This window comes from Nuphar pumila, chromosome 1 (assembly GCF_984573655.1).
Source record: "Nuphar pumila chromosome 1, dmNupPumi1.hap1.1, whole genome shotgun sequence".
NCBI lineage: Eukaryota > Viridiplantae > Streptophyta > Magnoliopsida > Nymphaeales > Nymphaeaceae > Nuphar > Nuphar pumila.
Window position 1 is genome coordinate 20,449,134 of NC_143249.1, and position 15,225 is coordinate 20,464,358.

Below are 15,225 nucleotides of genomic sequence, written 5' to 3' on the forward strand. Positions count from 1 at the left end.
TAGTGAGAAAATGTGAAAAAATAAGAGAGCAGAGAAAAGAGGGTGGTGGTGAGATGAATGGTGGTCATGATGGTGGTGGTGGTGAGTGTAAAAAATAAAATTTTCTTGGGTAGGAAATATTCCTCCACCACTCCCATGGAATTTTTCCTATCAAAAAATGTACTTTTTAAAAAAGCACTTTCAGTGAAAAAGTTATGGTTTGGAAGAGTTGGAAAATCGGTAAAGATTTTTTTTTTCATTTTTCATCATTTTTTCTACATCTTTCTCTCTTCCAAACGTGCCCTTAATGTGCCTACTTTCATGCAAAGTAGAACTTCATGTTGATAACACGGATACGTCATTTGATAAAAGCAGCTGAGTTCAAACAAAACGGCACGCACCAAGCTGAAGTTGGGTGTACCTTCTGAGGTCAAGAGGACCTCGAGGGTTTTACCAGTGTTCCCATGAAAGTCCACAATCAGGTTTTCCGTGGCTTAGCCAAACAAAACAAAGGATTTGCAACATGGGAAAAACTTTTGATCCTGGATTTAGCGGGTCTATCTTGGGTCAGACCCGGCCCATTAGCTCAAGCCGGAGTCTAGAAGGTTCCCAGAGGTAAAAATTTCTCAGCACTAGAGAAAGAGATTGACCCACATACCCACGAGAGAGAGAGAGAGAGAGAGAGAGAGAGAGAGAGAGAGAGATGGGGAAGACGCCGGTGCGGATGAAGGCGGTGGTATACGCGCTGTCGCCGTTCCAGCAGAAGGTGATGAGCGGGCTCTGGAAGGACATCCCCCACAAGATTGAGAAGAAGGTCTCTGAGAATTGGATCAGCGCCACCCTCCTCCTCGCCCCTCTCGTGGGCACCTACTCGTATGTCCTCTCCTTCCCTCTCTATCGTTTTCTCGTTTGCCCTGATCTCTTTGATCTAGGGCTTCCTTTCTCCTCCTCTTTGCAGTTGCCTTTCGTGTCTGTTCTATTTGCCTGGTTCTCTCCCGCTTTTGGGATGAAATTGGTGTCGCTATGTTTTACGATATTCGAATCCGTTTCGCGTTTCTTTTTCGCTTCACGGTTGCGAATCTAGGGTTGATCTCCCGTTCGTCGTCGCGCTCTCTGGTCTGATTTTAGGGTTTTATTGATGGTGGCGAGAAAAAAATGGCATTTTTCGTTTGCTTATTGGGATTCTCTTTATGTTTTTGGGGTTTCCTGGAAGTTTAGTCTCTTGTGTTTGGAAAGTTAGGGTCTTGGCTATGGAAGCCGTCACCGTCATCATTATTATTATTCAATGGTGAAAATTGTTATGGATGCGGATGGTCGCTTTTCGGTTTCTCAGAGAAGCTCGTATATGATATTTTTGTTCTTATACGATACTGAGTATACGAGAAAAAAATTATAATAAAATTATAGATTGTTTATTCACTTGTTTACATAGGCTGATTCGATCTCCTGCCTTCATCTTATTTGCACTGGTTAGATTATGGAAATTCTGGCGTCTATAGGGTAAGCCTTACTGATTGGGTTCTGTATTTTTGCCAGGGTGACACCTGGATTTGCTTTTCTATTGGCCATAAGCAATTCTTGAATGATGATTTACCTGATTTCTGTGGACATGCACATAGATCATCCCTCAAACTCTTTGGCATCTTGAACAAATCCGATAATGATAAAACCCTACTTTGATGTAGATTAAAACGAGGTAAAGAATCTAAGATACACATAAATTAAATAAGAATTCAATTGAAACTCAAAGCAAAATAGCAACAAAACAAATAAGCAAATAACTAATCCCCCTTCTAAAGCTCTTTTAGCCCTATTTATTGAAAAAGAAACCATAGAAAATCTTAGTTTTAAACACGAACCAAATTTAGATGCAACATTTGAATGAAAAAAATGAATCCTATGAGTTAGACTTGGACCCTAATTTTGGGTTACCTCTCACATTTGATTTGATTCAATACACCATTTAAGTTTAATTTTGTACTTCTATCTATTGGAGAACATGTGGAAGACCCAAAATGCTTTGAACCTCACTGAGGACATGGCATTGGATAGAAATGATTGGAGGAGAAGGATTCATGTGGAAGACCCAGAATGATTTTCTTTGTTGGTTCATATCGCCAACCCCAATTGTTTTGGGATGAAGGCGTAGTTGTTGTTGTTGTTGTTGTTGTTGTATCTATTGGAGAACAACTCAAAGATCCACAACTTATCTCTAGTTAACTAGGAGAGTGATGCAGGAGCGAAATAGAAGGACAGTGTTCATAAAGGTCCATTTTGATCCAGTTTAGTTTAGGCTTTTGTATTTGGGTTTATTTAGATTTGGATTTTTTTAATGTAATGGATCTATCTCAAATCCAAAATAGGCTTAGGGTTTCTCGTGTTTTCCTATAAATACTAATTATAGGGATTGTTAGAGAGAGGCTTGATTGAGATTTCAGTTATTTCTTTAATTTTATGAATTATTTTGTTATTGGATTTTCATTATTCTTGTCTTCTGTAGTCTAATCTGCATAGGACTAGGATAACATAGAATTTTTTTTGCATCCTCGGATTCGAGGGTACATCAGAGAGTGTCATTTATTTGACCATTTCTGGACTGCATTGCATAAGTCAATTCATGAGAGCACCTAGATTAGTAAAAATGGCAGCAAGTCTGCACATTATTTAATATGTTTGTGAGGCCATGCATTATACCTTTTTCTTTTCTCCAATATTTGCCTTCGAGTTCATGCATATTGTGATTCAGATATTTAAAGGTTTTGCTACATGTCGATGCACCACCATGAGATTTGTGTGTTCCTTAGGAATTCTTAATCTCAACAAAAAAGGATCCTATCCATTGCAAAGCTGAATATCAAATTATGGAACAAACCAGTGCAATGATTGTATAACCTTGATAGGTACTCAAAAGATATCGGTTAATACTTGTAGAGACCACTCCAATTCATTTTGACAATCAGAGTGCCATCCATATTGCAAAAAATCTCAAATTTCATAAGCAAACCAAACATACAGGGATAATTAGTCATTATGTGTGCCAAGAGTATCTTTTTCCAAAAGAAGTGTATCAAGAATATCTTAATGGACCATTTCACAGCCCTATGTGCAAATCAGATTACTGATTTCTTTACAAATGCTGGGTCTACCTCACACTTTTGTGCTTTCATTGGCAAACCCTTGATGTTTATTTAAGAATGTACCATAGTATGTGATTGACTATATTTCCAATACACACACATAATATGTATGTATGTATGTATGTATGTATGTATGTATGTATGTATGTATGTATGTATGTATGTATGTATTAAACCATTTGCATTATTATTAGCAACATTCAGCTGATTGATATGATCAAAATGCCGTAAGTAAAAGTATGTTGCTACTTCTTACTTAGTGATAAAAAGTCACTTTCACTTTACTAAAATTTCTAATAAACCTTTTTCTTACTTTTTTCAAAATTGCATTACTTTCTCCTTTTTCCTTCAAGAAAAACATAAGCTACTCCTATGATTAATATATGTTTAAAAAATGCAGCCACCTTTCAGGATATTATGGTCATTTCAGTTGAATGCTGCTAACATTGATATAAAAGGCTTAAAGTTAGATAAACACACACACACACACACACACACACACACACACACACACACACACACACACACACACACACACACACACGTGTATTTATAGTCAAAACTAAGGAGGTGTACTTTTCCAGCCCCCATGGGTTGAGTGCACCTGGCCAGCAAGGTGTGTGTGAAGGCACTCGAGATGAAGATCTCTGGATCAAACCCCACTGCTGCCAGGATGCATCTCATCACTTGCACTGATCAGTCCCTGTAATGAATTGGGGTTGGTGGACTTCCCGTGGTTTACTTTGTTAGGACGCGGGGGTCCATTAAGTGACTGGCGCCCTAGGATTTTTTTTCTAGAGATTTTTTGTATCAAGGAGCTGACTTTCTATAAGGGATGCTTCACATGCCAAGTTTCTGCTCAAATTGATGTCTGACTAGGTTGCTCAGCCTCAGCTTGCTAAGCTTAACCTCAATTTGATTAAAGCTTGGTCTGGCCATTTATTATTATCTTTTAATTTCTTTTCATTGAAGATGGTAAATAGAGAAGAAATGCAATCTGAAGTGGTGACTTCTTCTTGGAACAATAATTCTGTAGAAAAATGTCGAACAGAATAGTATTACATTAGATAAAACTATAAACCCCTTAACAGGCTTAGCAAGCTCTTAAAACGTCTACGTTCAAGTTCATCCTCTAGCTTGTGTATTAAATGGCCTTACTTGGCTTGTGCCAACCTTTTATGGAGCCATTGTGGAGCCTCTTTGTGAGCTTGGCTTGTTGATCACCTAAACTGAAAACAAGGGAGATATCATTTCCTTCTAGTTTTTCCTGAAAGTGACCATATTGTAAGTGCTTAAGTGTATTCCAGAAATCATGTCACTTAAATTTCTTTTGGTTTAGAAATTGAGTTACAGCTAAATGAACACAGGTAATGAATTATGATAGGTTCCAAAATCTGACTATTATCTACAGGTTGTAGCTCTGTGCAGATTTTAGACAGTCGCGTAAAAGCCATGTATCTGGAACTTGGTTAAGGGCTATAGATCATTAGGTAGAGTGATAAGGTTAATTGCATTGCCATAGGATGTGGAATCTGATTGTGGTTTTGGAACATTGTGTAGGGAGAGTATGGTTTAAACTTTAAAAAACCATTAATCTGGGATTTCTTTTAGACCTCTAGTTTTTTTGCTTGCAGTTCTGATATGGCTTCTGCATTAACTATGTTTTAATTAAGCCATTAACAGAAATTTTGGTTCGTTAGCATAGAATTAAAGCATGAAGAAGTCAAGCAAGTGTAACATGAAAATACAATTTGGAACTGGCGTTTCTGTGAATACATGCTGCAGACTATGTTACTTTTTTATTGTAAAGCATTCTAATGGAATGGAAGTATTTCGATTTTGGAAATCATTGTACTCTTTTTGTTTTCTTTATCCAATTTAAAAAAAGTTTTTCTTGTCATGAATTGTTAGATCATTAAAATTGTTGCATTATAGTTGTTGCTGGAAATTGGGTTTGTGACTTATTTTAGATTCTCTACTTGTTATTCATTATTGGTTCATAAATAATGCATTATTTATTCTTTTTTTTTCATGAAGCTTATGCTTTATGCTTCGAGGCTCACGCCTCCCTTCATGGGCAGTGGTTGCACCTTGATACACCTGAATGCTTTTCACAACATTGGCCCCAAACCACTAAGAATCGTGCTTCTTAGGAATCCGTGAATAAGAGGCAAGAAGGAATTCCGACTCCTGTGCACAGGAATCCCAATCCTGTATATAGGGATCACAATTTCCATAAGACAGAAATCCCAATTACTATGTATAGGAGTTGCTATTCCCATGAGACAGGAATCCCAATTACTATGTATAGGAGTTGCTATTCCCATGATACAGGAATTCTGATTCTTTCGTCATGGAAATCCTGATTCCTCAAAAAGGATTCTGGTGCAAATCTCTACTATGGAAATTGGAACACACGTGTCTGTGGTACAGATGCACATACGGTATCAGTGAGTTAAGTCGATTTCGAGTAGATCAGACCATGTCAATTGGCTTATGATTGTTTATTTAGTACAAATCATGTTTTTAATCTAACAATTTGGATTTGGAAGGCCTTCTTTCATCCATTGCTGTTATGTATGCATCGTTTTTTAGGTGAATCCCAATGAATTTTTGCTTTTGACCTGATCGATCTTGCTATTCTACCATTGTTATATGTTGAGAATTGCAATGTATGCATTGCATCCACGTATGTGCACACATGTAAACTGAAATTTTCAAAAACTGTTATAATTTATGCATCTTTGTTGTTGTTGTTGTGTGCGTGCGCGTGCACATGTCCACATTGGCATGTGGGTGTGTAGGAGACATATATGCACATAAGGCACAGAAGACTGTTTGAGCATGAGATTTTAGTTTTAAGATGTTTAGTAGATGTTGCAGGTGGGAAGGCACTCATGTACATGGGTTGTGTCTGAAGTGTCAAAATCTTTTTGCTTATGCCTTCTGTTGTGAATCTTGCAGATATGTGCAGTACTACCAAGAGAAGGAAAAATTAGCACACAGGTACTGAGTTGCAGTTGTCTGAAATGTTGCTGGTGCACTGTTACCGTTCTGCCGATGACATCTTGCAAAGCTTTACGGATTTTTATATAAACAATTTGATCTGCAAAAATGACCTGATTCCGTGTTACTGTTCACAATAAATTTTTTGTCAACCCCTTCATATGGTTGGCTTGTTGCTTCCTTTCCAAGCTGTAATGGGCAATTGAGCACTTCCTTTTTTAAGCTAGTTTAACTCTATGTTTTTTTATTCAATTAGAGATTATGTTTAATTAGAGAAATTTGTCTGCTTTGAGTTGTGACTAATGAGCTCTGTTATGATGACGCCATTGCCCTTAAGGAGGCTCGGTTGGGGAACTGATCACTGGGATGGGAGTTTATGCATTTGGTAAGAACTTGGGTCAAACTACCTTGGTGGTCGCTGTTTGGGAGAACTACGATGAAAAGGCAGTTTGTGCATTTGGGAAAAGATGCACAACCGTCTTCTTTTGTATTTGCACTAAAAACTGGATTTGGTATTTGCCACCTCGTAGAAGTGCGATTATGCGAGCTGTCTAATCCAGTAAAATGCAGCTTTCACTTTTCCAAATGCATAAACTCTGCCTGACTTGCCAGTTCCCAAGTTTTTGGAATAAATGGTGGTCAGGTATACCTTCTATGCATTGCTTCGCAATAAAAATGGCTGCCCATTTCGAGATGGATGTGTTTTGGAGTCTTAGCACTGATCTTTTTATTTGTTGAATACTTGAATTCCATTCTTATATGCAAAGTTGATTTTATATCATTGGTTGTGTCTCGGATCATGGTTCCATATGATCTACTATCACTGTCTTAGTGATTTCCAAATATATGGTGGAAGTAATAGCTTAATCAATTGGGCCTTGGTATTGATGTATTGGCGAAGGACCAAAGTACCACTGAAGCAATGTACAATAAATGGGGCAATTTTGTTCTGGAACTAGATGGTTGGCTGGTTCTTGTGGTTCTACATCTACCGGATCAAGAAGGGCAATATCTTTGTTGTTCATTGAAGCTCAGATGCCTAGATTTGCTGATCCATAAGACGAACGGCTTTGTGCTTCCAGACTCATGAAAACAAAGTGGCTGTTAGCTGAGATCTACGGTGTTGTTTTGTGGTTAGGGTGAGTGGTTTATTTCATGTTGTAGTTGTTCGCACATGATTTCAAACTATGTCCTGAGTGGCATCTTTATTTTGAAAATAACAAGATCCTATCTTGACTCAAAATATGGCATTTTTCATTGAAAATACATTATCCGAGTGTGCTAAAAAAACATAGAAGAGAGAGCGAGAGATGCTAGCCACGTTTCTAGCTAACTGGTCTCTTGAAGAGTTTTTTCTCATGTTTTACGTAAATCTGACATGGTCGATTTATTAGGAAATGATATTTGAATCATGTTTTTTGATAAAAGCTATGATTTTTTAAGCTTTAAATATTTAGAAAATTCTTAGACCGATGATTTTTTAAATCTTATAAAAGCATATCTGCTTATTGGAATCGGATGATCCAAGAGTTAGATTCTTATAAATACAAGCATGTAAAACATCTATACGGTCAGATTTAAGAAAAATATGGTCTCTTTCAGAAACCCAGTTAGCTAGAAAAGTGATTAGCAGCTATCATCTTATATATATGTATATGAAATTTCTCACAGATAAAAAAAAACATTCATTAGATGAAATTTCTCTCATTGATTCAGTATGCACATCCACGATAGGACTTATGGTCGATATTGGTTTGATATTACCCAATCACATTGCCTCATTTGTTTACAAATACTTCTCGGTGTTGAAATTTATGTGACTTTATTGTTATTTTGAAGTTAGAGGTTTGACCTTCATATCCAGATCTTAACCTGACCATATGCCACATGCACCATATCCGGATCCAAGTTTTTGGCCAACAAAATCAGACGCATTGGCTGCCCCACTGAAATTTTTTTGTCATCTAATTTCTACAGTATGATGATTGAAGTTGGTTTGCCTAATGAAGTAGATCTGATTACAATAAGGCTATGTTTGGGAGCCTTGAAGTTGTGTTGTAGCTTTTGCCATGCCCTCATACTCTCTTGCTGTTTGGCATGAGAAAAACAGAGTGAGTAACTGTGAAGAAATGAAAGAGAAGAGAAAGAGGGTGGTGGTGATGGTGGTGGGTGGTGGTAGTGGTGGTGAGATGGGTGGTGGTGAGCGTAAAAATAAATTTTCTGTTGGTAGGAAACATTCTTCCACCACCCCCATTGAGGAATGTTTCCTATCAAAAAGTGTACTTTTTAGAAAAACTCTTTCAGCAAAAAAGTCTCTCGTTTGGAAGGGTAGGTACTAATTTTCCATTTTGCATCATTTTTCTTACATCTTTCTCTTTCAACCGTGCCCTAAGAGCGTGTTTGAATCATGGGATGCACTCGAGCGGGGACTGACCTGTCCCTGCCCGGGTGCCATCCTGTGTTTGATACGTGGGAACCTGTTGGTCTGGCGGGGACCAGTTGGTTCACTCCCCTTCTTATTTAATATGGGTGGGAGGGAACCTGTGGGGGTGCAGCTCACATGTTCTGGTGAGTCAAACACTCCCCCTTAAGGGGATGTTTGAGTCCATGAGATCTTCAGATCAAAGAGAGAGTACACTAGGGGAGATCCTCACATCTAAGCTCTAAGCATTTCAAACACCCTCTAAGAGACATTTGAATGCCAACATCAAACTCTAAGGATAACCATTCTGACTCCCTCTCAAACATTTGACATCACCAATTTAGGTCATTTCACCCTTCCCCCCCTCACCTAGGGGGTGTCGATGGGATGGGTTTAGGTTGAATTCAGAAGAAAAAAGATAAAACTGAATCAGATCCGACCTAATCAGATTTGGAGTTGGATAAAAAAAGTTAAAACCAAATCTAGATCCGACTAGCCTAAAACCCTATATTTACACTTAATCATGTTTGAGTTTATTCGGATTTGGATTTTAATTGGATTCTGATCGTGTTTTAATGAAAAAAGCTCAATAACGGACCCAAAATTCGATTTCTAATCAAATTCGGATTTGGCTACCGAATCAGACTAATTGGATTTGGGTCGGATGTTGGGTTACATCCAACCCGTTAACATCCCTACCCACACCTCCTTTTTGACGCCCCCTACCAATCCATGGACCTTTACGGATCTTTAGTTTGATTAAAGAGGACATGTTTTGGATTAGACATCTTGGGGTCGCAGATCGACGGATTTTTTTTGTTTGAAATCCTGGATTTAAATGCACCCGCCGGTGCCAGATATCATAGAGACAATTACCATACATATCTGGGTAGGTATGCAAGCTGATTTCGAGATGTTCAAGCATGTGTGATGCTTGTGGTGAATCAAGCCAACCTTGATCTCGTGATGAGCCTGAGCTAAATATGAACCACCTTGAGCTGACTCGTTAAGAAAAAATGTTATTTTAGAGCTTATAGGATTTGAAATCTAGACCTATTGAGTGGACCTTCAGTTAGCACTTAGAAATCAAATACATTGTTTCAAGGCTGGAAGCGATACGATATGAATTTTAAATTTATTACATGTGAGGCCAACACTTTCAACAATTTATTATACACTAACTCGATGCAAAAATATTCATCATAGGGAAGGTGGTAGCTGCCAACCACTTTTCTTGCTAACCGTGATGTCAACCGGACTCAAGTTTTTTTTCATATTTTTCATAAATTATAGATGCGTTCTACATACTTGATTTTATAATAATCTACTCTGAATCATCTGATTTCGATACTTTGGTAGGTTTTTATAAGGTTTAAAAACTGGGCAGTCTTAGTTTTTTTTAAATATTAAAGGCTTAAAAAATAATATTTTTCATAGCCAACACAATCCAAGTATTGTTTCCTAGTAAATCAAGTTAATCAACCCTGCTGAATACATCTGTATGGTCAGATTTAAAAAACTGAGTTAGCACGGTCGTTAGCTAAGAAAGTGATTAGCAGCTACCACCTTATCATTCAACATATATCGATTGCTATTTAACGAGGGTAAGGTGATCCAATCGAGCCAAACACCTGTCATTTGTATTAGGCTTGTTGAATCGGATTCTACGAGTTTGAAAGCAAAATCACGAATGGGGGCTCTTGTTACTTTTCCCAGCCCAGTCAGAGAGATGCAAGCACATGTTTAAAGTAGTGTCTCTTTTTATGGAAGTCAGTCTGCCACCAATGGGGGCTCTGCTTCTATCTATGATAGGAGCAGGAGCAGCTAGTGAGCGCCACCTTGTGTTGGGAGGTTGCAGGTTCAAAACCCAATGGTATAGTTGTATAATTGGTAGGGGTCTGCCTACCCCAGCTTGCTTTTCAAAGAAAAAGTAACGATTTGATTCCATTATTAGGTTTTTTTTAAGAAACCGATTCACCTTGAACCGATTTTTAACATTACAATCATGTCGCCTTGCACCCTCTCTTTTCTTTTTCAATTATTGTTAACTTTTCTCAATCTGCACTGGGACATGATTGTCAAGAGCGTATCTACTACGCTTCACAAAACCAAAAATGGCATCATTTGGAACGATGCCATTTTTTGAGAATCTCTGGTTCACATTAATCTTCTTGCACACAAAATCCTAGTGGACGTTTACGCGATTCTGCGTATTTATTTTTCCGATCTTACTTTTACTGCTGGTGTTGTTCCCCCAAACATTTTGGTTTTGCTACTTCTGCTGCTTGTTTTTTGTTTGTTTTGCTTCTGCTTGTTTTTGTTTGTTTTGTTATGCTTTTGTTTTCTGTTGACCCTTTTTGTGGCTGCGTTGAAATCTTGTTTCGGCTCTCTCTCTCTCTCTCTCTCTCTATATATATATATATATATATATATATATATATATATATATATATATATATATATATATATACATATATATATATATATAAACCTATGTTGAGAAACAAATGAAGCACTCCCATCCTCCGAACCAAAGAAGAAGCCACTCTTCTCCATCCGCATGGACCATAACCTCTTTCCCAAACCATTCCTCTTCTTAGCCATCTTCCTCTTCATCACCACCACCGTCAATGCCAAAACTCCGGCACCAAAATTAGGAAGAGAGAAGGTAACTAGCCTTTGCTTCTACTGGCAGGACGTGGTGAGCGGAAAGAACCCCACGAGCATCGCAGTAGCACAGGCTGCGTCAACCAAGTCGTTGTCGACGGGCTTCCGAACCGTGAACATGATGGACAACACCCTGAGGGAGAAGCGGAAGATAAGATCCAAGTTCATAGGCAGGGCTCAGGGTTTATACACGTGAGCCTCGCAGCAGGAGCTTGTGCTGCTCATGACTATGAACTTCGTGTAAGTGGGAGGCAAGTACAAGGGCATCACCATCACCATCACCATCATGGGGAGGAACCGCGTGTTCAGGAAGCTCACGTTGATGCCCGTCGTCTGTAGGACCGTGTTAAAATTATTCTTATCTTATCAGACGGTTACCGTAACTAGATATGATAAGAGCCATTGACGCTGGATAATATCAAATGTGGTAACAGTATGCCACGGTTACCACATATGGCGCTGGATAAATTTATCAGATGTGGTAACCATATGCCACAGTTACCATATATGGTGCTGGATAATATCAAATGCGCCACGGTTACCACATATGGTGTTGGATATGCCACGATGGACACATTTTGTGCAAGTTGAATGCATTATCACTGTTGATAATGCAGTTACTGTATGATAAGGTTGTTACCGCTTAAATGTTTGTATAAAAGTGTATCGAATGCTATATGAATGAAAATAGAGTAAAAATAATATTCCTTTTCTTTCTTAGTCTCGGAATTGTCTTTCATGGTACGAGAGCTTCAAGTCTGATCCACTTCTAGTGATCAATTGCAGAAGGATGAAGATGCAGCAGATCCAATCCCTTCTATATACATTATTCCGATAATCCAAGAGTGTTGCTTGTATTGTAAGTTCTTACTGAAGAAAATTATTATATATGGAAGCAGGTGATGTCTATGATGCTCAGTGCCAAGAACGAGATGTGCTTCATCAATGGCATCATCAAAAAACACACAAACCCACAAAAAATGGTAGCCATCTGAGAGAGGTGTAATGATATGTTCGTCTCTTGGATTCTCACTGCCATTCATAAAAATTTATCGAAAGGTGTTATATATGTTCAAAGTGCCACCCAGGTATGGAAGAACTTCAAAGATCAATTCTCTCAATCAAACGCTCTAAGGATCTATCAAATCCATAATCAAATAATCAACACAAAGCAAATACAATCTCCAGTGGCAGAGTACTTCACAAAAATGAAGGGACTATGGGATGAACTTGATTTACACATCCCTTTTCTTGAATGCGCTTAAGGAGCCATGAAGACCATGTATGACTGTCAATAATTGGATCATCACATCCAGTTCCTAATCAAACTGAATGTCAACTATGACACAATTCATAGTCAAGTACTTCTCATGCAGCCACCGCCAACCGTGTCGAAGGCTTACTTCCTAGTCATGCAGGAAGATCGACAACATGGAATGTGTATCACTCCTAATGCCATGATTGAAACCCCTCTTGCTGTGATAGTCGAGACACAACGAAAATCATGTCAAAGCCGATCTCGACCACACTGCGATCACTGTAGAAAAGTTAGTCACATCAAGGCTAAATACTTTCAATTACACGACTTTCTTAATCAGCAAAATGAAAGGAGCACGAATCAATTTAAAACAAGTGTGGGACGCTCAATGCAAGACATAAATCCTTTCATAATCAATGATTCCACACCAAACACGTCATTCACGAAGGATCAGGTTGAACAATTTTTTACTTTCATCAACCAAGGTAATCGAGCAAGTCCACAAGTGCATTTGGCAGGTAATGTTTTGAACTTCACTGTCGCCGTCCCTCTTTCGCAATAATGGATCCTTGACACTGGAGCATATGACCTATTTTTTCTATAATCTTGGCTCACCAATACCAACATCTTACCCTCATGTTAACCTTCCAATTAGGATCCTAACCCATGTCTCTTATATTGAAAATGTCACAATATCTTGCAAAATAAGTCTTTCAAATGTCATGCATATTCCTGAATGTAAGTTTAACCTAATTTCCATAAGTAGATTAACATAAGATTTAGATTGTATAACGATTTTTTATAATGACCATTGTTTGTTGCAAGACTGTCTCAAAACTGACGATTGGAGCTGGTATGAGGTGAAATGGTCTTTATATTTTTTAGAATACCAGTGAGATAACCTTGACCGCCCTAACACCTACTCACATTTGACATTCTAGACTAGGCCACATTTTTATTAAATAGTTGCAAACTCTTGTTAATTTCAATAAAATAGATGCTTGCTCATTTGATGATCATTAGAACATTTGCCACTTTGCCAAACAGTCCTATTTACCATTTTCCATAAATTTTAACTAGTGCTCCTTTCCAAATGATGCATTGTGATTTGTTGGGAGAACACCAAACTCTTACTTCGTGTGCTCGTTATTTTTTAAGAAGTATGTATGAGTCTTCTTTCAGGATTTTCGAGTCAAGGAGAACTGCAAGTTTGTCGCTTTAACAAGTCCATTTATGAACTCAAGCAATCTTCACGCAATTGATTTGCGAAGTTTTCATCATCCCTTAAAAATCTTGGTTTTACACAGTCTAAGGCAGACTACTCATTTGGTTGTGTGTTCATCTATGTTTATGTCAACAACATCATTATTTTCGGGAATGATATTGCATATATTGAGAACCTCAAAGCAACATTGAATAATTTATTCTGCATTAAGGATTATGGGAGAGTAAAATACTTTCTGGGACTTGAGGTGGTACAATCCAAACAAAGTATTTTTCTTTCTTAATGAAAATATCTTTTGGATATCCTCGCTGATAATGGCAAAACCACTAGCCACCATATATCGGCGGCTCGTTGGGCAACTCATTTATTTCACCATCAACATGCTCGAAATTGTTTATTTTGTGCATATTCTCAGCCAGTTCATGCATCAGCTCAGAGTTCCCCATATGCAAGCAACTCTCTGTGTGTTAAAATACCTTAAAGGAACACCTGGTCACGGTATCCTATTTTCTTTCGCTTCAAAGATTCAGTTGATTGGTTATTGTGATTCAGATTGAGCCTTCTGCCCGATAACCTGACGCTCTACCTAAAGTTGTTTAATCCTTCTTAACGAAAGTCCATCTCATGAAAAATGAAGAAGCAGACCACAGTTGCTCGATCCTCGGCTGAAGCAGAGTACTGGGCCATGGCATTGGCTTGTTGTGAATTAACGAGGCTAAAATTGTTTCTCACTAATCTCAGCATTAATCATTCATAACCTATGATGTTATATTGTGATAATCAAGCTGCCTTACATATTGTTGTCAATCCCGTACTTCATGAGCGAACACAACACATTGAGATTGACTGTCACGTTATTCGTGACAATCCAATTTGGTAAATTATGTACCCAGTTTGTTTTGTCTGTTACATAATGTACGAATATCTTCACCAAACCATTGACGCATGATCTTTTTCATTGACTCAAGAGCAAGTTGGGGTTGTTGAACCCACATGCCCAACCTTAGGGGGAGTGTTAGAATTATTCTTATCTTACCATATCCAGACGGTTACTGTAACTGGATATGATAAGAACCATTGGCGTTAGATAATATCAAATGTGGTAACCGTACGCCACAACGGTTACCATATATGGTGCTGGATAATATCAAATGCGCCATGTACCACGTATGAGCATTGGATAATATTATCTATTGTGGTGACAATATGCTACGATTACCATATTTTGTGTGAAGCAGGTTATATGTTCCCCCCCAGAACACGCAGGTGCATGTTCTCGGGTCTGAATGAGCACCACGTATGTAAGCACGTGGGGCTCATTTCCCCATGTGTGTCAACATCACTTGGCATCGGAGTCTGGTGCGTTTGCAAGGACTTAAGTACCCTTTCCTGCCATTAGTGCTATAAAACGATGTTTCGAGTAAAAGACAAAAATGTTCTCCCGCCAGAAAGGGTTAAAATCATCATTGTTTTCGCCCTAAGGAGTAAACTCCTTTGCTTTAACAGGAACTCCTCACAATATGTCACAAAA

The 15,225-nt window shown here is 38.2% G+C and overlaps 1 protein-coding gene across 1 annotated transcript; it reads left to right on the forward strand.

Annotated features, from left to right (window-relative positions):
- The first annotated feature begins 610 nt into the window (after positions 1-610).
- LOC149848268 (cytochrome b-c1 complex subunit 8-like) lies at positions 611-6,374 on the forward strand. Its single transcript, XM_089987071.1, has 2 exons — positions 611-852; positions 6,081-6,374. The coding sequence occupies exons 1-2, from the start codon at positions 683-685 to the stop codon at positions 6,127-6,129; spliced, it is 219 nt and encodes a 72-aa protein (XP_089843197.1). The 5' UTR covers positions 611-682; the 3' UTR covers positions 6,130-6,374.
- Positions 6,375-15,225: the final 8,851 nt, after the last annotated feature.